The sequence below is a fragment of the Peromyscus leucopus genome, chromosome 3 (genome assembly GCF_004664715.2).
Source record: "Peromyscus leucopus breed LL Stock chromosome 3, UCI_PerLeu_2.1, whole genome shotgun sequence".
Taxonomy (NCBI): Eukaryota; Metazoa; Chordata; class Mammalia; order Rodentia; family Cricetidae; genus Peromyscus; species Peromyscus leucopus.
The window spans coordinates 32,128,394-32,151,803 of NC_051065.1; the positions used below are offsets into that span (position 1 = coordinate 32,128,394).

The 23,410-nt window shown below is 38.7% G+C and overlaps 1 protein-coding gene and 1 pseudogene across 1 annotated transcript in view; both read left to right on the forward strand.

Moving 5' to 3' along the window:
- Sema3e (semaphorin 3E) overlaps positions 1-23,410 on the forward strand; it is a 249,688-nt gene that overhangs the window by 114,581 nt on the left and 111,697 nt on the right. The window contains exon 2 of the mRNA XM_028862035.2: positions 18,918-19,078. Within this exon, the coding sequence (XP_028717868.1) occupies positions 18,918-19,078 (161 nt within the window). The remainder of the gene's footprint in view (positions 1-18,917; positions 19,079-23,410) is intronic.
- LOC114687389 lies at positions 16,572-16,983 on the forward strand (annotated as a pseudogene).

Below are 23,410 nucleotides of genomic sequence, written 5' to 3' on the forward strand. Positions count from 1 at the left end.
GGCCCCCCAAAAGAGCCAAACAACAACCTACAACATCTTTATGCCATATTGTAATTATTGGGGCATGAGATTTTTTAAAAAAATCTCAGCGTTAGACCAAATACACTTAGTGTTCATGGGAAGCAACTCAGGAATCAGCATTTGGGGGCTTCTGATGCACTCCAGTATGCATCAGGAAGTAGACATTGTTCTAGAATTAATGAAGACAAGGTCAAAATTAACAGCAATAATCACCTTCACACAACCAATGCAGAATATAACATGTCTTCCTGCTGGATTGACGGGGAAACAAGTAAAATGTCTACCATATCGTGTAGGATTTTGACATTCATGTGTCACAGTAGTGCTCGGTTGCCACCAGCACACGAGATGCAGGTAAGCAGTTCAGATGGCTTTTCACCTCCCTGTGGTGGCAATGTAGCTCACACATACATCAGGATCTAGGAGCTGGGCCTTGGGGCAATCTCACAAGCCCCTCATTTGTGTCAGCTTCTGCAATCTCCCGTTCTTGCCGTGTGATGAACTTCCACCCCATTGTCATTCTTTGCTTCTCACGTGAGAATCACCATCCCACATGTTCATCTGATTTTATATTTATGTCAAAGTGTCAAAGCTTTAGTGACAGGCATAACTCTGAAATGACTAAATAATTAAACAATTGATCTTAAATTTTATCTCCTAGGTGGCTCTGCCCTTTCCAACATCATATGCTTACCATGCCACTAATACATTAAAATAGCTCTACTAGTGACACCAAATGCAAATTAGGTGTCATCTTACAAGAGACTGTATTGTAGACAAGGGGCACAAAATTTCTCTATGATGTCACACATATTAGCTATATGAAATATTAAAGACATAATGAAGTAAATACTATAATTGTCAGAATTTGCTTTAGAGAAGTGAAACCTTCAATGAGTCCCCATGCTTTGGCCAAAGAGAACTGTGTCATTTAGTCAATCAGATATTAGTTAATGTTTGTTCAGTGTTTTCACTATCACTGTTTTAACAGTTGGAACATTTACTAATTTAAGTTCAGAATTTTGTCAATATATACATGGAAAATCAAGAGTCTTTGATATTGTAATTAGTACTTTACCAAGCAGGTTGAGACATGATCATTTTGAAATGGCAGTATCTTGATACTTAATTCACATTAGATTGTATTAGTAGTAAGGGCTGAATCTAAAAACCCATTTCTCTATAATATTTGCAGTAGTTTTAGCTGCCATCTTCATTTTCCTGACTCAAAGTTTAGGAAAAATGTAACATGAAAGCGTCTATGCTAGCTGCTTGCTCCCGATGGCTGTCCCTCCAAAGTGCAGCTTTCAGTTGTTCTGTCTGTCTTATTGTTTGTCTCTCTGTGACTCTGTCTCTGTCTCTCTAACACCCCTGCATGAAGATGGTAAGTCCTAGTCCTCAACCACCAAGGACCACAGAGAACTGCCTCATGGCATGGTCATCGCGATGGGCAAACCTCAGGCACGGGGAGTTGATTCGTCTGCTCTTTGTTCTTGACAATGGCAGAAAAAGAAAATTGACTTTGTTGTTCTCAATTTCATGTGGAATTTCATTTCCCAGATAGGATCAATGACCTTGCCAGAGGGATCCAAGAACTTTGAAAATCACATTTGACTCCATGATGGATGGCCAGCTACCTGGTTGCACACATCTGTTCAGACAAAGCCCTGGGCTGGGAATTGGGTAGCGATGTGTTAAAGTGTATTATTTCTGTCTCCATCTGGCAGGAGCAATGTTTTCAGAAATTCAGTTGCTAAGTTCAGTGGTAACACTGGAAAAGAAACCAGTGTCTTGGCATATTTGGCAGATTAGTGTTTGTTTTCAAGGATATGTTAGCTCCTTTATTTATTGGGAATGAATATAGGCAGATGTTTTAATTCATTTTATTTTCTTCTGATTCTGTGTTGTGTGGTACTCCACATACTCTTTCTTCCGCTGCCCCCCTCTCTCTGTCTTTATGTTGTTGTTGTATTGATCTTAGTTTACAACCCAACTGCCTTTAAGACATTAGACTTGTCAGGAGAAAGAGCTAGTTTTAACTGTCCACTTCTAACAGCATCTATGGATGTGTATGACGCATGAATATTATTGGATAAGTGCAGGAAATATGCAAAACACATGCATTTCCAGGAATCCTGCTATATGCAAACTAATGAATATTTCATACACAGGAGACCAGCCTGTAATTCATAATTCTTCTGTTAGGCTTATTGTAATATGAAAACTGGTGATTCATTCAGATCCTGAAACACCTTATCTTGAATGATGTATGAGTTGAAAAAGTTGGTGAGTTTCTCTGTGAGTGAGTGTGTGTGAACTGGGATTGTGACCTCTGATGGAGAGATGGGAAGGGTCACGAACCTTTGCAGATTGTGTGCTCTCACAGTACCTCACAACACACAGGAGACTTTCTATGAACGTAACTCTCCCACACTCCTGGAGTCCACAGAATGTATGGGTGGTCTTGTTGGCTACTGTTTGCCTTGGGACAGGTTATAAACAACAGGGCTTTCTGTGAGGGGAATTAGTGCTAATTGAGAACTTCCAGAAGAGGAAAACAGAGGAATTTGTTAACAGCTTAGTTACTAAGGTAACTTTTGTGGAAGAAAGTCATCGGTGAATTGTGCACATAGCAGCGGCTTGTCCTCTCTTTCTTCACATTGTTGCTCCTGGTCTCAGCTGAGGAGAACCCACCCACCCAGGGGGCTGACTGCCTACTGGGAGACAGCTAGTGTAATTGAAGGGCATGTGATTTCACAGGGAATAAAGTTTCTGTGGCTGAATAGCATTTCCAAATCAAGCAGGTAAATACAAATACTCCACAACCTTATTTCTACATCCAGATATATATCCACCAGCAGTATTATTTTCTTCCTTATTGTACTGTGGACAAGTAGGTTCAATTTCCATTTAGTTACCAGGATATACAAGATTATAAAGTTGTTCCTCAGTCTTCGTGGATTTGAAATCTGGCTATAATTTCATCACTTTTGTAACTCTGAGAATAAAGTGTTGTTATTGTAGACAGTATCCAAGTTGTATGCCAGTCATTACGTATGGCATTATACCAACTTAAAACTTATAGATATTTAAAGATACAAATGCAAGACTCCTAATACATTTGGAAGCCATTAATAGAAAGATATTTTCTTCAGGATTAAATTGTATGGGTTGAGGAATGATTTGTTTTCATATAGGTGAAAGTATGGTTTACTGGAGGTAAAGAAACAGGGCCTAAGAGGTGGTTTTATTGTGATGCCAAAAGCTTCATCAAACCATCCACCTGCATGGAAATGGACTCTGTTCTTGTCCTTACAAAACAAAACAAGTACCCAGTTATATGTGGAAAATCAATAAAAGTTCAAGGTTTAATAACAATAGTAAAAAATGTTTAAGGAATATTTGGCCTCTTTTCTTGTACTTAGAATTTAAATTTCATGGGTAGATTGGAAATAGCTCTGTGTAATTGACTTTAGTTACAATTTCATAAACAGATAGATAATAAAAATAAGCAAATTTCCTGAGAAAATAAAACATATTTCTTTACTGTAAGCTGAGATGGGTGTGGGGGAAAAGAAAAACTAGAAAGTTAACCTAAACATTCCTTTGCAACAAATCAAGTGTTTTATTTTCATTTACAAATGAGGCATTTTCACTGATCACAGTGATTAGCTATTTACAGAATTTCCTATCCAATGTTTAACTTAAATAATCAGAGTAACTGGGCTGGGAGATGGCTCAGCAGTTAAGAGCACCAACTGCTCTTCCAGAGGACCTGGGTTCAATTCCCAGCACCCACATGAGAACTCACAGCTGTCTGTAACTGCTGTTCCAGCGGACCGGACACCCATGGCAGAACACCAATGCACATAATATAAAATTAAACAAATTAAAAAAAAAAAACAAAAAAAAATAAGTGTAACCGTATCTTCATGACAGACTCTCATAAGAAATGTCTGTTTCTACAATGGAATTTGCCATTTTTCCCTTGTCTTACAGTTTATCAAAATCAAAGATAGGAAAAAGAAGCCTATTTATATTGGCTGCTCTTTAGATATAGATAATGGGATTCTTACAGCAAGTTCGCCAGTTAGTTATTACCACTTCACAACAGGAAAGTTGAGTCACAAAGACATTCATTCATTTGAACATTTTCAGAATCTGCTAAATAACATGCATGCAGTGGTTTAAGCCTGGGGCATATCACAGGGTCCAAATGGAGGGGTATGCCATTCCTGTGGAGCTTGTTTTATATTAGAAGAAAGAAAAACATATGTAAGAAAAATAAGAGCAACCAGAGCTTGTTCTGCATTTGATAAACATAGGAGTCCCCCGAGACCAGTCAGAGAAGACTGCAGGATGAAGTTGCGTAACTCAGTACAGATCTGGAACTCACTACAGGGATTTCAACTTTAAGTGTGAATGAACTTCAAGAATCAAATATTTAGTTGTTTCTTCTTCTTCTTCTTCTTCTTCTTCTTCTTCTTCTTCTTCTTCTTCTTCTTCTTCTTCTTCTTCTTCTTCTTCTTCTCCTTCTCCTTTTCTCCTTCTCCTTCTCCTTCTCCTTCTCCTCCTCCTCCTCCTCCTCCTCCTCCTCTTCCTTCTTCAGGAAAACACCAAATGGCAGATGGTACAGGCGTAGAGGGAGCGTCCTGAGGACTGGGGCCCAGGATTAGGAGGTGCTGGGGGCTTTTGTGGAGGATTGGGCAGAGGTTTTTAGGGGCCATGGTCATGGTCAAGACAGCGGGGCTCAGGGAGGCGTAAAGCTGAAGCTAAAGAGTGGATCTCCCGGTCACCCAGCTGAGCCGCCTGTTTAAGCACATGAAGATCAAGTCCCTGGAGGAGATCTACCTGTTTTCCCTGCCCATTAAGGAATCTCCCTGGCGCACCCCTAAAGGATGAGGTTTTATGGATCATGCCAGTGCAGAAGCACACTCCAGCTCACCAGTGGACCAGGTTAAAGACTTTTGTCACTATTGAAGGCTATAGTGGTCATGTTAGTTTTGGTGTTAAGTACCCCAAGGAGGTAGCCACTGCTATCCAGGGAGCCATCATCTCAGTCAAGCTGTCCATTGTCCCTGTGCAGAGAGGCTACTGGGGGATCAAGATTGGTAAGCCCCACACTGTTCTGTGCGAAGTGACAGGCTGCTGTGGCTCTGTGCTGGTGCATCTCATCCCTGTCCCCAGAGGCACTGGCATCGTCTCTGCTCCTGTGCCCAAGAAGCTGCTAATGAAAGTACAGGTATTGATGACCACTACACGTCACCCAGGGGCTGCACTGCCACCCTGGGCAACTTGCCAAGGCCACCCATCATGCCGTCTCTAAGACCTACAGCTACCTGACCCCTGACCTCTGGAAAGAGACTGTTCACCAAGTCTCCTTATCAGGAATTCACTGACCATCTTGTGAAAACCCACACCAGAGTGTCTGTTCAGAGGACCCAAGCTCCAGCATTGGTTGCCATGTAAGGGTTTTTATATAAGAAAAATAAAGTGAATTAAGCCTGTTTTAAAAAAGCAAATGTTTGTTTTTTATTGACATTATTTATTAGAAAAACAAAGCTTGTAGAAAAGATCAATATAGCTATTGTTAGAGAGGTGTGGAATTTAAATAAAAGTATTCAAAATATACTATATCCTGTTAAGTTATATACATTATTTTAATGACTAAAATTGTCAAATACAAAATAAAGAAATATTTAATACTTTTTAACTTATTTGATATCTTAGCATGACTTAAATTCAAGAATACAGATTGTACAAAGAAAAAAGAAGGTTTATCAGTAGGACATTTGTGTGCGTGTGCGTGTGCGTGTGCGTGTGCGTGTGCGTGTGTGTGTGTGTGTGTGTGTGTGTGTGTGCACAGTGGACAGGTCACTGCATACGGTAGAACGTGGAGACAGGTTGTTCGTTGTTCGGTATAGCTGAACAAAGAGGTGGGTCAGAGAGCCGCTGTGGAAACTGTAAATGTGTAAGGGGATAAAGCTGTCCTGATCGTCTGCACATCAGTGTGTGCACCAGGATGCTGTCCTGATCGTCTGCACGTCAGTGTGTGCACCAGGATGCTGTCCTGATCGTCTGCACGTCAGTGTGTGCACCAGGATGCTAAGCAAAGCTTTGCCATCCCTCTGAGCACCTCACTGGGTAGGGAGTGTCTTTGCCATTCTCACTGGGCCCAGGTATTGGGGGGCATGGGGTCGCTTGACGTAGTGGTGCCCATGTTAGCACATATTCACTCAGACCCTCACTAAGGGCTTTCTCTCTTTCCTACAGAGAAAAATTTGTAAGTGTTGTAAAATTCTAAGTCTTCTATCAGAAAACATGAAATACTGTCTTTATAGAAAATGTTCTAGCTTTTCATATATGTTCCGGGCTTCCTTAATCTATGTTTTGATTATTTAACACTTTATTGTACATCTTTCCTTGGAATTCTGGAACTCTTACTGTGTCTAATGAACTGTCAGGAGTAGGTTAAATATAGACTTTGAGTCATCGTTCCTTCTGCACTGAATAAGGAGGCTCCATTGTGGACAAGACTCCGCCTTTCTCACTTCCAGTTAATGGCACCACTGAACATATGTGCCTAGTATTGGATTCCAGAGGCTGAGGATCTTTGTCTGCCCTCATGGCCAGATCATTTTTGTCTAAGGCTTTCCTACTACAGCGTGGGTTTGAGAGTTCATTGCTGAACAGGCTGATTATGCCTGATCATAGTCACCACTTGAAAAGCAAAATCGAGGAGAAAATCATTCTATTTACTGAAGGAAAGAAATATCACATTAAAACGCCACTGTCTACCACTGTCAGAATGCAAATTTTGACATTTAGGAAAACACCTTTCTTTTCTGCTCAATTGTGATCCCCATAAAACACAGGAGTTTGAAAATCTGGTCCCTTAAAGTATGACACAATCAATGAACAGCAGGCAATGTGTACAATGAGGAAAAAATAACACGAAGGTGTACGACAATATGTTTAATTTCTTCTAAAAGATAAATTGAAAATAAAATTATATAACCCAGGTCAGATCAGAAAAAAACTCTAGTCAATGTTTTTTTTTTTTAAAGGTGACTCGGAGGCACAGCCGTTCTGCATATAGCTTGGACTGTGTTCTGACATACATGTATATATGTGAATTCACAGGCATTGCCTATCTGTGTACATATATTACTTTATTGTTTTAAAAACAAAATAGAGCCGGGCGTTGGTGGCGCACGCCTTTAATCCCAGCACTCGGGAGGCAGAGGCAGGTGGATCTCTGTGAGTTCGAGGCCAGCCTGGGCTACCAAGTGAGTCCCAGGAAAGGCGCAAAGCTACACAGAGAAACCCTGTCTCGAAAAATAAAAAATAAAAAAATAGAACAAAAAAACAAAATAGAAAAAAATTGATGCCTGCCGTTAGTGATCTGAATATTGTGTGAGGATTGTCTGTTGTTTATATGTGTTTTAATTTTTTTTTTTTTTTTTTTTTTTTTTTTTTTTTTTTTTTTTTGGTTTTTCAAGATAGGGTTTCTCTGTGTAGTTTTGCGCCTTTTCCTGGAACTCACTTGGTAGCCCAGGCTGGCCTCGAACTCACAGAGATCCGCCTGCCTCTGCCTCCCGAGTGCTGGGATTAAAGGCGTGCGCCACCACCGCCCGGCTGTGTTTTAATTTTTTAGTAAGTGTTCAATCAATTAGATATCATCATGGCATTTTCTTTTTTTTATTTACAAAAATTTTTTTTACTCATTTTACATACCAACCACAGATTCCCTTCTCCCTCCTCTCCTCCTCCCTCCTCCCACTCTCATCCCTCCTCCCACTCTCTCCAGCCTCCCTCCCCCCACCTCACACCTCCTCCTCCAAAAAGGTAAGGCTCCCTTGGGGAGTCAGCAAAGCCTGGTACATTCAGTTGAGGCAGGTTCAAGCCCTTCCCCACTGCATCAAGGCTGAGCAAGGCATCCCACCAGAGATAATGGGCTCTAGAAAGCCAGCTCATGCAGCGGGGATAGATCCTGATCCCACTGCCAGGGACCCCCTCAAACAGACCCAGCTACACAACTATCTCCTATATGCAGAGGGTCTAGTCTGGTCCCATGCATGTTCCACAGCTGTTGGTCTAAAGTTCATGAGTTTCTCTGAGCTTGGTTCAGTTGTCTCTGTAGATTTCCCCATCATGATCTCGATCCCCCCTTGCTCATATTATCCCTCTTCCCTCTCTTAGACTAGACTCCTGGAGCTTGGCCTGGTGCTTGGATCACTGCATCTGCTTCCATCAGTTACTGGATGAAGGCTCTGTGATGACACTTAGGGTATTCACCAGTCTGATTACCAGGGTAGGCTAGTTCAGGCACCCTCTCCACTATTGCTAGTAGTCTAAGCTGGGGTCATCCTTGTGGATTCCTGGGAACTTCCCTAGCACCAGATTTCTCCCTTGCCCCATAATGTCTCTCTCTATCAAGATACCTCTTTCATTGCTCTCCCACTCTGTCCCTCCCCTGGCTCGACCATCCCATTCCCTTGTGTTCTCATCCCCATCCCCTACCCTCTATTGTCCCTTTCATCTCCAGTTTACTCATGGAGATCTCATCTGTTTCCCCTCTCCAGAGTGATCGATGTGGACCTCTTTGGGTCCTCCTTGTTACCTAGCTTCTCTGGACCTGTGGGTTGTAGTCTGATTATCCTTTGCTTTACATCTAGTATCCACTTAGGAGTGAGTACATACCACATCATGGTATTTCCAAACAAAGTAGGTTTTTTTAGATTCTCCTCTCCCCTAATATTCTCCCACACTTCATTTTAGTCCTTGTAATGTCCCCTCTCCCATTGTCCTTTCTGCTTTCATATCCCATGTGACATATTGTTCATGCAGTTCCTTAGCACTTCTTACCCTCTCTTGGTCTCTTTTCTCTTTTTTTTTTTTTTGCTTTGACTCATTTATATGAATTTATAAACACACACACACACACATACACACACACACACACACACACACACACACACACACACACTTTCCAATTGTAGGATCCATATATGAGAGAGACTATTTGGTTTCTGAGCTTTAGAGACAATGATTAATGTTCAAATTTTAAAATCCATATATTTTCCTGCAAATGTCATCATTTCATTTTCTTTACAGCTGAGTACAGTTCCACTGCACTACATTTCATAAGCCCCATTCATCTGTTGCTGCATATCTAGGCTGCTTATATTTTACAATACCAATAAACATGGGTATGCAATTATCTCTATGGTAGGATATGGAATTCTTTGGGTATGTGCCAAGGAGTGGTGTAATTGGATTAAAACTGTAGTTCTATTTTAAATTTATTTTTATTTAGAAAATTATTAATTTTCTTAATCTCTCCATCAGTTTACATTGCTACTAGCAGTAAATTAGGGTTCTTTCTCCCCCACACACCGACAGTGTTTGTTGGCAAATCTCTCCATGCTAGCCTTTCTGATTTGGGTTAGGTGGTATTTTGAGTAAGTAATTTTCATGTGCAGAGATGCTGAACTCTTTTAAAAATGTTTATTGTCAGCCGGGCGTTGGTGGCGCACGCCTTTAATCCCAGCACTCAGGAGGCAGAGCCAGGTGGATCTCTGTGAGTTCGAGGCCAGCCTGGGCTACCAAGTGAGCTCCAGGAAAGGCGCAAAGCTACACAGAGAAACCCTGTCTCGAAAAAAAAAAAAAAAAAAAAAAAAAAAAAAAAATGTTTATTGTCTACTTACCCCTTCCGAGTCTGTCCCTACAATGCCTGCTTCTTTGCTCTCCCCATTCTCCCCATCTGCTCACTACAGAAATGTCTCACACCCCAGTTCATCCTCTGTTGCTTCTCTGGAGGGTTTTAAAGGAAACCTGGTCATATCATCAGAGAACTTGGAACAAATGCTTTCCAAGTTTGGAGTGCAAGGCCTAGGTATAAGGCCCTAAAGGAATGGAGGAGAGCCTCCTGGATCTCAGCAGAGAGCACCACCAAGTTTCAGGTTCAGTTGAAGAAGCTGTTCCCATAGGGTTCCTTCATTTGGTCCTCACTGAAGTAAAGTATAGTCAGGATTAAATGTATATAGATGGCATTCACAAACACCAGTTTCAATAATTGGCATTTAGGGAGTGTTAACTATATTGCTTAATTTTCTTCAGTTAAAATAATGTAAATTCAAGCATCTGTATACATGTTTAATTCCTAGATAGACAGTGATTCTATGTAAACGTGTACCCAGTGGCTTCTTGGTCCACAAAATTCAGAAACAAGAAAGCCAGAATATCACATAAAATATTATATACTAATCATATATATAAGTTAGCTCAAGGAATCTTAAATTTAGAGTTACATTTTGATCTTTAAGAAATAAAAGACTGTTTACTGTCTACTCTTGTCTTTCTGTCTTTGGAAGTGGCAAATAATTGAAAATTTAATCCCTTGCATTGCCTTGTGGTTGCCTTTGACTTGGGACAAAGAATTTAAAGATTCAGTGAATGTATAAAAGGCTAGCATTGTCCATCACAAAAAGAATAATTAACAAATCATGGCAATCCCATGTTTACATTGTTTTAAAAGTTAATTGATAGTATTTTGGCTTTTTTGCATGGCTTGACATGCATACATGTGAAGCAAGCACTCTGTCAATAAGCTGCATTCCCAACATCTCAATTCCTTCCACTTTTTACAGTTCAATAGTTTTCAACATTATTACTTGCTGTTAGCACTCATCTGTCATGTCTGTCAAAATCATCAAAGCATGATGCAAGAAATATTTCCCATTTCAACTGTGAAGTTGAAGTTTTTTTAATGGCTATTTTCACATTTTATTTTTGTTAATAATGACTTTGGTTGAATAAACTTCAAGAGACACTCAACAAAAAAGCCATTGATTGGGAAAATAATGACATATTTAATTACAGGACCAAGTCTCACAAAGTTCTTGGTGGTTGACGGTGGAACAAGAAGTGTGTATTGAAGAAGGGAACAAATCTGTTTAAATTTGTGGGTTAGATAGTATGCATGCTCTCCTCCAGTGTCTTGTGTCTTACACAGAGAAGTACAGCACTTGAGTACATTGTAACTGGAGAGAATCGTGACTTAATATATCGATGTCAGTGAGTTTTAACACCGTGAGCCCTGCAGGTTAACAAGAAAGGCCCGAGAGGAAATGACTAAATCCTCTGTGCAAATCTTCATTGACAGCTGATAATTAGCATGCAGCTTAGCTATAATAATTAGTTCCCTCTTTAGAACATTTCCGGATGAACTCGGAGTTGGTACATTTCGTTCTGTCTTGTTTCTTTGTCCTTCTCCCCAAGTGATTCGTGTTATTTTTAGGGCAGAAAGAACTCAAGATGTCACTCTCTCCCCGAGTCAGCACTGTCCATTATTTATAGCATTTTGTGAGCTTGACTGGGATTAGTGTCCCTTTGTCCCTTTCTTCCTGTATATTTGTTTCTTTCCTCCAGACAGCTTGAAGCTGTGCGGAGGGATAAAGGAGTTAGCCACTGCTTGGTAAATATGCCAAGTCCATGGCATATCTGAGGCTAAGATCAGAGAGAACCCTCCTTGAGGAGGAGGGGAGCCCTGACTTGCCAGTACTTTACCTGCCTTGGTATGCACCAAAAAAGATTTTGAAACCCTGTAGCTAATTAGGAAAAGCTTAACTCATTTTCTAAAAAATAAGATATATAAAACTGAATATGTCATTAACTGATAAATAAAAGGCATGTGGAAGACCCCATATTGTCTTAGGACTGTTTGAAAATACAAATTAAAGGTAAATAAAGTTGATATTAAGCTGAATTTTTCTGTTGTGTTTTATTTTAATTATATCAAATTGAAATGTTAAACTCTGGAGGAGCTTCGACTCTAACTAGTACTCTATATGAGCGCTGACAAAATCCCTTGCTGTTACTCATACAGTATGATCCCACCATAGGGGATTTTCTTACCAGTAAATTTAAAATACACATTGTATGTATCATACATTGTCTCATTATTAATAAAGAACAAACTTGGAATGAACCAGTCATTTTGCTCTCTGGTATTGAGAACAGAGTGGAGTGATTGGTTGTCCTAGCTCACAGTGATGATTTAATTTGCATTTTTAAATCTGTATTTTTTAATTTTTGGAGACTATATTATGCGCCTCTCTTCCCTCTCTTCTCTTTCCTCCATTCCAACCCCAATATACCCCTCCCAGCTGCCTTTCAAATTCATGGTCTCTTTTCTTCTTCAGTTGATATAAAATTCGTAAATATGTATGTATTTAGGAATATATATGTATTTAGGAATATTTAGGAAAATATATGTATTCAGGAATATATGTATTCTTGAAACTCTCCAATCCACTCCTCTTGCTCAAATTTTGTACAAAACTCAACCAAATAACCTGAGCTATGTCCTGAATTACTGTAATTTCCCACTTTTTTACATATAGAAAAATGGAGTTTTTCTGAGGGGCAGTCATGTTGATCAAATGAGATAATATTTATCTAGCACTTAATAAATGACACACGACTGTGCAATGAATGTGAATCCACTATTATAATTAGCTTCTAGTATGAAGGTAAGTATGACAGTCAAGCCTTCTAGTATGAAGACATTTCTCGTTGCAGAAATGGAAGCATTTTATGTCTTTCTCTTTCACTTGTGAGATATAACTCTGATTTTAATTAACTGATTCATGTTCACTGTAGAAAATTTGAATAAAGTAGAAATGTTCTATGGACTTTTCAAGTCATTTTTTCACTAGTTTTTAATTTTTAAAATTCTATGAAAATTGATATTTTCACTGTTTGATTTATGTCAGACATTTTTCTATAGGTTAATCCATATTCTAAAAACATTTTAGCCTCCCCTCCTGAAAGTACGGCCAGCATTTTCTTTCATCAGCTTGATATAGTACAAATTCTTATCCTAATAGTGAAATGTTTCACTAAAGCTTGCCCAATGATTGGGTAAAACCAAAACAAATTATAAGCCACAGTCATCCTAAGGTCTCCCCTGCTAGTTAGCCTCCTTGGATCTGTGGGTTGTAGTCTGATTGTCCTTTGCTTTACATCTAGTATTCACTTGTGAGTGAGTACATACCATGTTTGTCCTTCTGAGTCTGGGTTACCTCACTCAAGATGATATTTTCTAGTTCCATCCATTTGCCTGCAAATTTCATGATGTCACTGTTTTTTACTGCTGAGTAGTACTCCATTGTGTATATGTACCACATTTTCTTAATTCATTCTTTATCTAGATTGACATTTTATACTAATTTCTTAGTAAGATTAATTATATTTAATTATTTAAAATTTTATTACTAGGACACAAGCAATAATACTTAGATTAAAGTAGCATTTTTAACATACTAAAAGTACCACAAATTTATTTGCTTGCATATAAAAGTTTTGTTGCAATTTATATAAATACTTTCTTTAAATTCTAGTAATTTTTTTTTACCAAACTTTACACTTTAACTTATTGACTGATTTTATGTTTATAATGCCTACTTTACAAATCCAACATGTAGATGAAGTAGAGAGATGGGGTATGAGTCATTCCTTTCTCTTCTCTACAGCAGAAGTCAACAGCTCCGACAAGCCAGTTAGTAGTAGAGAAGATAGCTCAAATTGATAAAAGAAAAATATAATTTCAATATTTAGCAGAGGTTTGTTCTCCAACATTTAATAAGATTATAGTGAATATCTATAAACATCAAGTCAATTTCTTCAGTCTAGTAGAAATACAGACTATAGGACATTTGACATCGAGTAGGTTTGCCTGTGCAGCTGAAGCAAGGCCTTCTTGGTGACTGCTCTGGTCTTGTATAACTAGAGGGACCATGCTGTTTACCTCATGATTCCACACTTAACTACAGAGGAGTAATTGGATCCAATTGATATGCTAAGGCAATCTGCAAGAAGGCAGCAATGTATGAAATGTAAACATTGATGAGCTAGAATTGAGAGTACAGGCACTATTGTTGCACAATGATGAGTATCACTCAATAGGAGGCCAACAGGCATATTTGGCCATGAGGAAATTAATGAAGAAACCCCAGAAACAGTACATTGAAGCACTGGCATTTATTTTTAAAAGAGGGAGTGGGGGTGGGGAGAAGAGAAAGAAGCCAAAATGGAACATTCCCTCCGAGATCAATTATATGGACTTCTGTTGATTTCTAATTACCACAAGACCTAGCTTTCTGAACTAGGATTCACATTACCTAGTTCAATTTTTACTCTTCCAAAAGTTACTGTTCTGCATATCATGGCCATATGTGATCACACAGTTACTTTTGCAGGCCTGCATTTTGATATATACCAACTGGCTTTAATTGAGGACTCTAATTATAGGAACAGTTTTGGAGTTTTGGAGTGGTAGCAGAGATCACTGTGGTATTTTTGAGCATTCCTCTTCAGATAACCTTAGGAGAAATTTCTGTTAATCCTTGGCACTTTGTGATGCTCCCATGCACATATTTTCACTTTGCTGTTTATTATATTGCCCTGACTTTTTCTTTGGATATAGGAGAGTTTAAGTTCAATTTGGGGAGATGATTTAGCAATGTGTCAAATGCTAGAGGAATATTTAGGTTACATTAATTCCAAGTGTCTCTTTTTAAATTGTTTTTGCCTTACCCTAATTCTTCTAAAATATATATTTGTTAATTTAATTGAAATTATTTTTTTTTGGAATTTCAAATCCTTCTGGGGAAGAAGTCAGTTAAATAAGTGAATGAAGTAAGAGTGGAGTTAATATGGAATAAATATAAAATTAAATAAACACATCCATTTCAAAGCACAGCTCTATAAAAAAAGGACTGTGTCCATTATTACAGACATGTCTGAAGCACAAATCCTCCCCTGTAATCAATACTGTGAATGTTTCCTGGCAAAATCCAAGATGACCACATATGAATACTTATTAGGGAAGGTGGCTAAGGCCTGGTAAAGACATTAGAAGATTAGTGATCGAGAATCAGGGAGTTTGCTGTGAAAATGAATGAGAAAGTAGAAACCACTGCAGGGATATGCTGTGCTTCTTGTTACAGTTCTGAGATTCACCCCTACTGACCAGCCTGAGCTGCAAAGGGAGTCACAGACGGGGCTGGTCTGTTGTGTGTGTTGGGCATGGTCAGGAGCAGCAGAAGCATTCGAAGCACTTAACCCCTCCCAAATGAGAAAAAGGTTAAAGTAAATTATACTGAACCCTTTGGTTTTTTTTTTAATATGAAAATCACTTAGCAATTATTATGGGAAATAGCACCATAAATAAAATAAAGTAAAATAAAATTCTTTGACTTGTTGCCTAAGATGGGTGATGACATTCAGTTTTATGTACCATGAATATTTTGGCACCAATTTCTTCTGAGGCAATTTGAATGAGTCAGGATACATAATCTCCAACTTTTTTTGTAACAGTAACAAGAAAAGAAACAGTTATCTCATCATATAATCATTTAAATAATGAAAATAAAACAAATGGTTTAAATATTTCTCTTTAGACAAGGTTCAATACAGGAAAATAGTTAGCCTTTATTTATTAAATATATTTTCCCTTCTTAAGCAAAACATTGTACGTGGGACTTCATTAATTCAACGACAAGTTTGGCTTGTTTTTTATACCATGCTATCCCCTTCACTGTGAAAATGCAATTGAGTCAATCAATTAAAAATTATAAAGGCAGAAAAGAATAAACATAGAAGGAATGAAATTCAAAGAGGTTTAAAGGCTGTCCAAAGTAAAATTTGTTTCTTCAGATTCTGTATGTAGGAATTTGGTTGTGATGCACATGCATGCTGTACTTTATCATGTTTCAATAGGTAATCTGAGTGTTTTCTTCTTGTAATAGCATTTACCTATTAGAGTCATTAAATTTGTGGTTGCCTGAATTTTTCATCAGTAAAATAAAATAAATGATAACTTTAACTATTACAATATGGTAGCTCACTGGAAAAAAGTGAGTCATTGGAAAATAGTGTGTATATAATTTGCATGAATTAATGCATACTCAGTACTTTCCTTTTGCTTTGCTTGTCCAATCTCTATTCATAGTAACGTGAGTAAACCTGTGTATCTTTTCGGTTCCATAGGACTGTAGACAGACAGAATGGGTCAGAGAAGAGTTTAATCCATCGGAGTAAAAGATGATTAATGATACAGTGAATAACATGTTACTGTTGACAAATAAATAAGAACCTGTAATGTTTTAGAAATAATAAGCTTGACAGAAGTGGAAAATAGATAAGAAGTCGATGTTGATAGCTGTCTTTTCTTTTATGTCAAGAGGGATAATGTGGAAGGTGTTAATGATCCCATCCAAAAGCAAACACAAGCCTCTGTAGATGAACTTAACTTATGAAATCACCTCATTGGTTATTATTATTCCAATTCCATATTTTTAGTAAACCATCCTGGTTTTATCTATTAAACTCTGGTAATAGTTCAGGCAAGGGAACTCATATCAGAATCATTTAATATATTTCATTAATTTTCCAAGAAATCGAATTTCCTGAGCATTGCATCTCACCATTTTTGGCAACTCAATAGTATGAAAAGTGTTAATGCCCTCTTCTGGGGACGGTGCTTAGAGGCACTCAGAATGGTCCAGCATGTGACATACTGTCGTAGGCTTCCCTACAACACAGCCTCTAACAAAACTAGGCTGTCGTGAACCCCTGGCAACAGGATTGGTTACCTTTATACCAAGAAGGTTGGGAAAGCACCTAAATCGGCATGTGGTGTGTGCCCAGGCAGGCTTCGAGGGGTTCGTCCTGTGAGACCGAAAGTCCTTATGAGGTTGTCTAAGACCAAGAAGCATGTCAGCAGGGCCTACGGTGGGTCCCTGTGTGCCAAGTGTGTCCGCGACAGGATCAAGCGGGCTTTCCTTAATGAGGAGCAGAAAATTGTTGTGAAGGTGTTGAAGGCACAAGCACAGAGTCAGAAAGTGAAATAAATATGCAGCTTTTTAAATAATAAAGGTCAAGGCTTGGTCTGTGGAAAAAAAGTGTTAATGCTAACATGTGGCCATTCTTTGATCAGACTTACCTATTTACGATAAAGATTGTTATGCACAGAAAATGGAAAGTATCAGCAAACGACCAGGCTGCCTAGGGAAGTTTTTAATCACTTAGTACAGCTCCCATGAAACCACCAGCTCTCTTTGCTCCATATTTCTCATATGATATTGAATCCTAAAATGTTGTTTTCTAATGTGTGAATGTCTAGTAAGGATGATTGTATGACTTCTAACTTTAAAAATATTAATTGTGACTTTTCTTTTCCTTCTGGAATCCTAGGCCTCTATCTAATCTTTCTTTAATTCCAGTTTTCCTCCTTTCCCAGGAAAATACCTGGTATTCTTTCAGGCCTACCCTCAAGATTTAGTCTCATAGTTTTTACTTAGGTCTAGTGGTTCAATATCTCAAACGTGATGTCTATGTGGGATACTAGAATGTTTGCAGTACTGCCTAATTTAAACCAGAGATTTAAATGAAATTCTACTCCTTGGAATTTTGAGCATACAAGGTTGCAGAGCAGAGACCTCTCTAAAGAACATGCTCTTTTCTACTCTGTTGTTTTTATTTTGTTTCTTTGAAATAAGTCTCACTAAGTAGCCCAAGCAGGCTTTGAACTCTCAACCCCCTGCCTCCTGGATTCTTAATAGAGAGGAAAAGAGATTTTATCTTTACTATTTCAGATAGAAAATGTTTGATGTTTCTCATACTTCCATTGACTTCTTGTGTTTTGGTGCCCTAGTCAGCAAGATTGCACACCCCTGTGAGCGGTTTTGGGGTTAACTGCAGATGTTTCTCTTCTCACTATTTCCCAAGGAGACTTCAGCAGGTCTTCCATACGCAGCCTGGTCTTAGGGGCAATATTCCTTTTCATCACCAAAGCTCTTATATATCAACTTACAAGCCATAAGTACCAAACTGACATATGAAATTAAAGATCGTACCTCCAACAAATAGATGTACACATGAAACCTTGCCAGATTCTGATTTTTTAAATTTAATATATATACCCCAAATATATTGTTTGTAATTCCTACCACAGACAAGAATGCCTGAAGATAGACCAAATCACAATAGTGGAAAGCAGATCTCAGATGGTTTTTATGAGTAATCACAGTTGTGATTACAAACTTGACTGTTGCCAGGCTTTTGATTTTGGATATGATTTTTGATATTAGTTTTAGGTGGAAATATGATTTTCCTGAGTAGATGTCTATTAGAACGAAGTAGACACACTTGCAGGTTTTTTGTGTAGATGTTACATCTTGTTATGGAAAGGTAGCTTTAAAGTGACCTTTTTACATCGTGCTATACAGTAACTATTGTTATTGATGATTTTGTCCATATTTTAAAATCATAGGATATTTGCCTTACATACTAAGTTTCATTTAGGTATTCAGATTAATAAATTAATAAATATCTGAATGCTCACACATTAAAATATATTGTCATACAACTATATAGTCAGTCACTCCCTTATATCTGTGGGTATTGCTTCCACAGTTTCAATATAGACATACATGTTTTTAACGTGTTATACCTATCTTGGATATACCGAGACTTTTCTCATTATTCACCAAACAATAGTGTAATAACCTCACAAAGCATTTACTTTGCATTGGGTAGCATAAGAATCTAGAGATGACTTAAAGAATAAGAAAGAACATGCTTAGGTATAAGTAAAAATTATTCAATTTTATATAAAGGACCTGGGCATCATTGCATTATTTACATTATAATATTGGAAGACCTAGGACAAAGTCCACATGGATACTGAGGGATGACTGGATATTCTAATATTCTCTGAATAATTCAATTTAAGGTTCCATGTCTATGAAACAAATATAAAAACTGGGCTTTGATGGAAGGGTAATGTGTTCTCATGTACTTAGTATAGACCTCTCCTTGCATTTCAGAACTCTTGGACCTGAACAGAACATCAATATTTCAAAGCCCCTTGGGATTTCTTGATCTCCATACAATGCTGCTGGATGAATATCAAGAGCGGCTCTTCGTGGGAGGCAGGGACCTTGTCTATTCCCTGAACTTGGAACGAATCAGTGATGGCTACAGAGAGGTATCAAAGGAGCAAAAAAAGAGGGGTGCTATGACAAGGGTGTGGCCTGACATTTTTCTCACTGTGTCTTCCGCTTTCAAATTTGCAATGGTTACTTAATAGAAATAGAATCATCATTAAAAAGGAAACAATTTGGGGAAATTTTATAAAGCATCCTATGTGAACGTTTCTAACACATGACTGATATCAAGATTTGCAGAGGGACACTCTCCTTGTGCTTTGATGTTCTTAGTGACCTTTGGCACCATACCCACCTGCTGTCTGGAGACGTGAAGTAGAGGATCCTGGATTAATAGCAGTACCTCTGGGCTCTATCGTTCCAACATCCAAATACAGACCTGTAACATCAATGTAACTGCCTGGTGTAGTTGTTGGGAGTATTGTTAACTGCCATGGATGCTCCTCAAGCTTGCTGGGAAGCACATTATTAAAGTAAGATCAGTGTTGGAAATGGTTAACGGTGGGAAGGAAAGCAGTGTATACAAATAGAACTGGATTAAGTTTCTCAGAGTCGTGTCAATTTTACATGAAACATGAAGGACTTTAGATCATAGAGTTTCGGCATTAGTGTGTACATGTAATAATGCACTCTGTTTATGCTTTATTTTTATGTTCATCCAAATGGGCCAGAATTCTTTTAAAATTCCTTTATCCAAATTCAAAATTCTCTAAAAATATGGCAAAAAGCAGCATTGCTCAGTCTTTGCCAAATCCTAATTCCTAGAAGAAATAGTTTAAAATGTTTTGCTGTTTTTTTCTGGTTCTTGGTATTTTATTATTGTATAAAATCACACACTGGGTGCTGGGAGAGAATATAATTAGCACTTATAAGGTCCTTCATTCAACCATAGCCTTCCTCATCCCCTGCAGATACGAAAGGCAGCGCCTGTGTACTGTGGTCCATCGGTAGGAGTGGTGTTTGAATTTGTATAGTATGTGTTAACTTTAGGGAAGACAAGGACTTGCTTCCTCCTTTTTCAGTAAAGAAATTCAGGGATCTGCCCATCATCTATCACCTGCAACCCTTGACCTGCCCTTCACCTTCCCAGCACACAAGACTGAAATTTTCTGTCTTTCCTCTTTCTCCTTCCTTCTCTTCCTGCAACTTTCCTGTTTGCTGTGAAAGGGAAGATTGTGCCTCATGCCATGCTTTAGAATTCGTTGCTTGCACTGACATTCTCACCAACCGCTGAGGGGTTTACATCACAGTACTCTAGGGGGTCTTTGCATTTCTTTCAGTGTAATGGATCTTGTCTACTGGGGCACACTCTGTGCCTCTCACCTGTGGGGATGCTTAGCTGTCTAGGGCCACATCTTTCTGGCTTTAGTCCAGCATTTTTCTCAATCATACCTTCCTCTATATTTCTGAGGAAAAATTCAAAGTCAATTTTGATTATATACAAATACACACACACACACACACACACACACACACACCCCTTCATTAAAGTTAACAGATACTGCCCAAATTCAAACACCAAATATATCAAACCAGAAGAGAACACAAATGTTGATTTTTGGATTTTCAGGAAAGGAAAGATGTGATTGAACCAATGACTTTATGCATTATATATAAATACAGCTCACTCAATCCATATAAAGTTACTGTTATTTATATTATTTCAGAGCTGACCACTTCTATTGGATAACCAATGGTCCTCATTTGACTTCCAATAAACACATTGACTTCTTTTTTCTTCTTTAAGTACTTTTGTACATGGATGCAGATATATCCACATGACCTTCCAGTTAAATTCTATGGATTATTCTCTTACTTATTGGATGGTCTCTTTCACATCTAAAACTGTTTTCCATGTCACACTCAATAGTAATATGCCTGTTTACCCAGATTTTCGGTGATGGAGTATGTGATGTAGGAGCAAAAAAACAACATCTAAGCATCAGTGGATAAGGGATTCAAGGGGCCCTACTTCCCATGGCTGAAGAATTTGCTACTGATAGATTCAGAGAGAGTAGCACTCATTGCCTTCAGTTGGGTACCCGCTGTGACCCCATCAGGCTCCAGTGGAATTCAGCGCACATAGGTGGTCCTTGCTAAACTAAATGATCACAAAACCAAACCAAAAGTCATGAATCTGGGAAAGCAGGTGTTAGGGATGAAAAGTGACAAGACAACATAGGGAAAGTAATTAGAATATATTTTGTGCATGTGTGAAACTGTGAAAAAGCAAAATTAATCAATATACTATCAAGCCAGATCAATCTCCGTTGAAGTTGCTAGTGTGTGGACTGAGGGGAGAGCAGAGCAGGTAAAAGCACTGCTGAGGAAGCCTGACAACGTGGGTTTAGTCTCCGGAACACCCAGTATTAGGAGAGAACTGACTCCCAGAGCTGATCTCTAACTCCAACACACTATGTGACATACCTTCTCCCATCACAAGATAAAAATACTTTTTAAAATAAGAGATAAACTTTCTAATTTAGAAGATGCTCCATGAAATCTAGCCTCTTGGAATGTGAGTAATATCTGCAGTACAGACATGCTTCTTACATTGTAATCTTTGGACCGGATCAGAGCATCACATAGAAAGAGCCTGGAAGTTAAGAGCAGCTTCTTAGGGCACTTAACTATTTTCCTGAGCTGCTGTGTCCTCTGGGTACAGAGAGATCAAGATGCAGCAGCCCCTATGATGATCTGATTCCCCTCCAGAGTAGGGCAAATTTTATCTCCTACTTATTTCTCACTTATTGTTTTGGCCTAATTGTACCCTCAGGCCTTAAATGCCAGAAGATGAGATTTCATGGAGGAAATGACCCGTGAAAATAATATAAGAGCAGGGGACCCGGAGCATGGTGGAGTTTTATGAACTAACTCTCAAGGAGGCAAAAGAGTAGCATGAGGCCATTGAGCTTCAGGGTACATCTAGCAAGGATGCCAATGAAAATAACTTATAACACTATTAGATTGACTGTCTTCTCTGCACTGATGGAAATATCTTGATTTTTGCGGGCCTAAAGCTTACATGTTCTTGAGAGTCTTCTTCAATGTAGTTATTTCAAACATAAATGTCAGCATAACAAAAGCCCTCTCAGACTCTCAGCAGGAGCAGGTCCCAAGGAATTGTGATACGGTTTATGCCTACTTGACTTTAAGGTAACGTGTTCCACTTACATTTCTTAACCGCATCTGTCCTGTCTATTTTACTCAAATGATTAGCAGTACAACTGCCAGTAACCCAGTAAGCTCTGTTTGATTGTGTCAGCTTCCTATAGTATCAGACTGAGGGAGATTTCGCAAGCTGTCTGTTGAAAATGAATGGGCTTAATATGAGTTGAGTTCTCCAGTGGTCTCAGTTCTGAGAAATCTAAGTGGTGTTCTCCTGGGCAAGCTTTCCCACTGACTTGCTTTTTGGATACGTGTTGACCCTTGTATTTCCAGTGTTTTCTGCTTTGCCTTCTCTATCCTTGATTTCTCCACATTAAGATAATGCTGTCTGATATCTGAACTACTTTTTGTAGGAAGGGCGGCTTGCGGTGTGTTTTAGGATGCTGAACAGGATCTCTGGTTTTTACTCGGTAGATACCAATGGCATGTGTGGTGCTTTGAATGAAAAATGTCTTCCATAAGCTTGGGCATTTGAGCACTTGGTCCCCAGTTAGCAGAGTTATTTGGGAAGGCTTAGGAGGTGGAGCTTCCTGAGGAAGTGGGTCTCTGGCTCAGACTTGAGAACATGTAGAAGATGTGGAACTCTAACTTGTTTTTATTGCTGTGAAGAGTCACCATGACCATGGCAACTCTTATAAAAGAAAATTTAACTGGTGCTGGCTAACAGTTCAGTGGTTTATCTATTATCATCATGGTGGGAAGCATCCTGGCAGGTATGGTACTAGGAAGGAGCTGAGAGTTCTACATTCAGATCTGCAGGTAGCAGGAAGAGAATGTCACACTGGGCCTGGCTTGAGTATCTGAGATCTCAAACCCCACCCCCAGGGACACACCTTTCCTATTCCAACAAGGCCACACCTCCCAATAGTGCCACTCCCTCTGGACCTATTGGAGCCATTTTTATTCATATTACCACACTCTGCTTTCAGTTCTCTCTTTCTCTGTCTGTCTGTCTTTTTGTCTCTGTCTCTCTGTCTCCTTGCTTTCTCTGTATCATGCTTGCACTTAAGACGTGATCTCTCAGTTTCTTGCTCTGGACACTATATCATTCTGGAATTGTAAACCCAAATTAATTTTCTTTCTATAAGCTGCTTTTGATCATGGTGTATTGTGATAACAGCAAATTAACTCTGATAGACACAAATAATCCCCAATGTCTTGATGATAAAATGAATGTCTCCAGATATTGTCAGTTATTCCTCAGG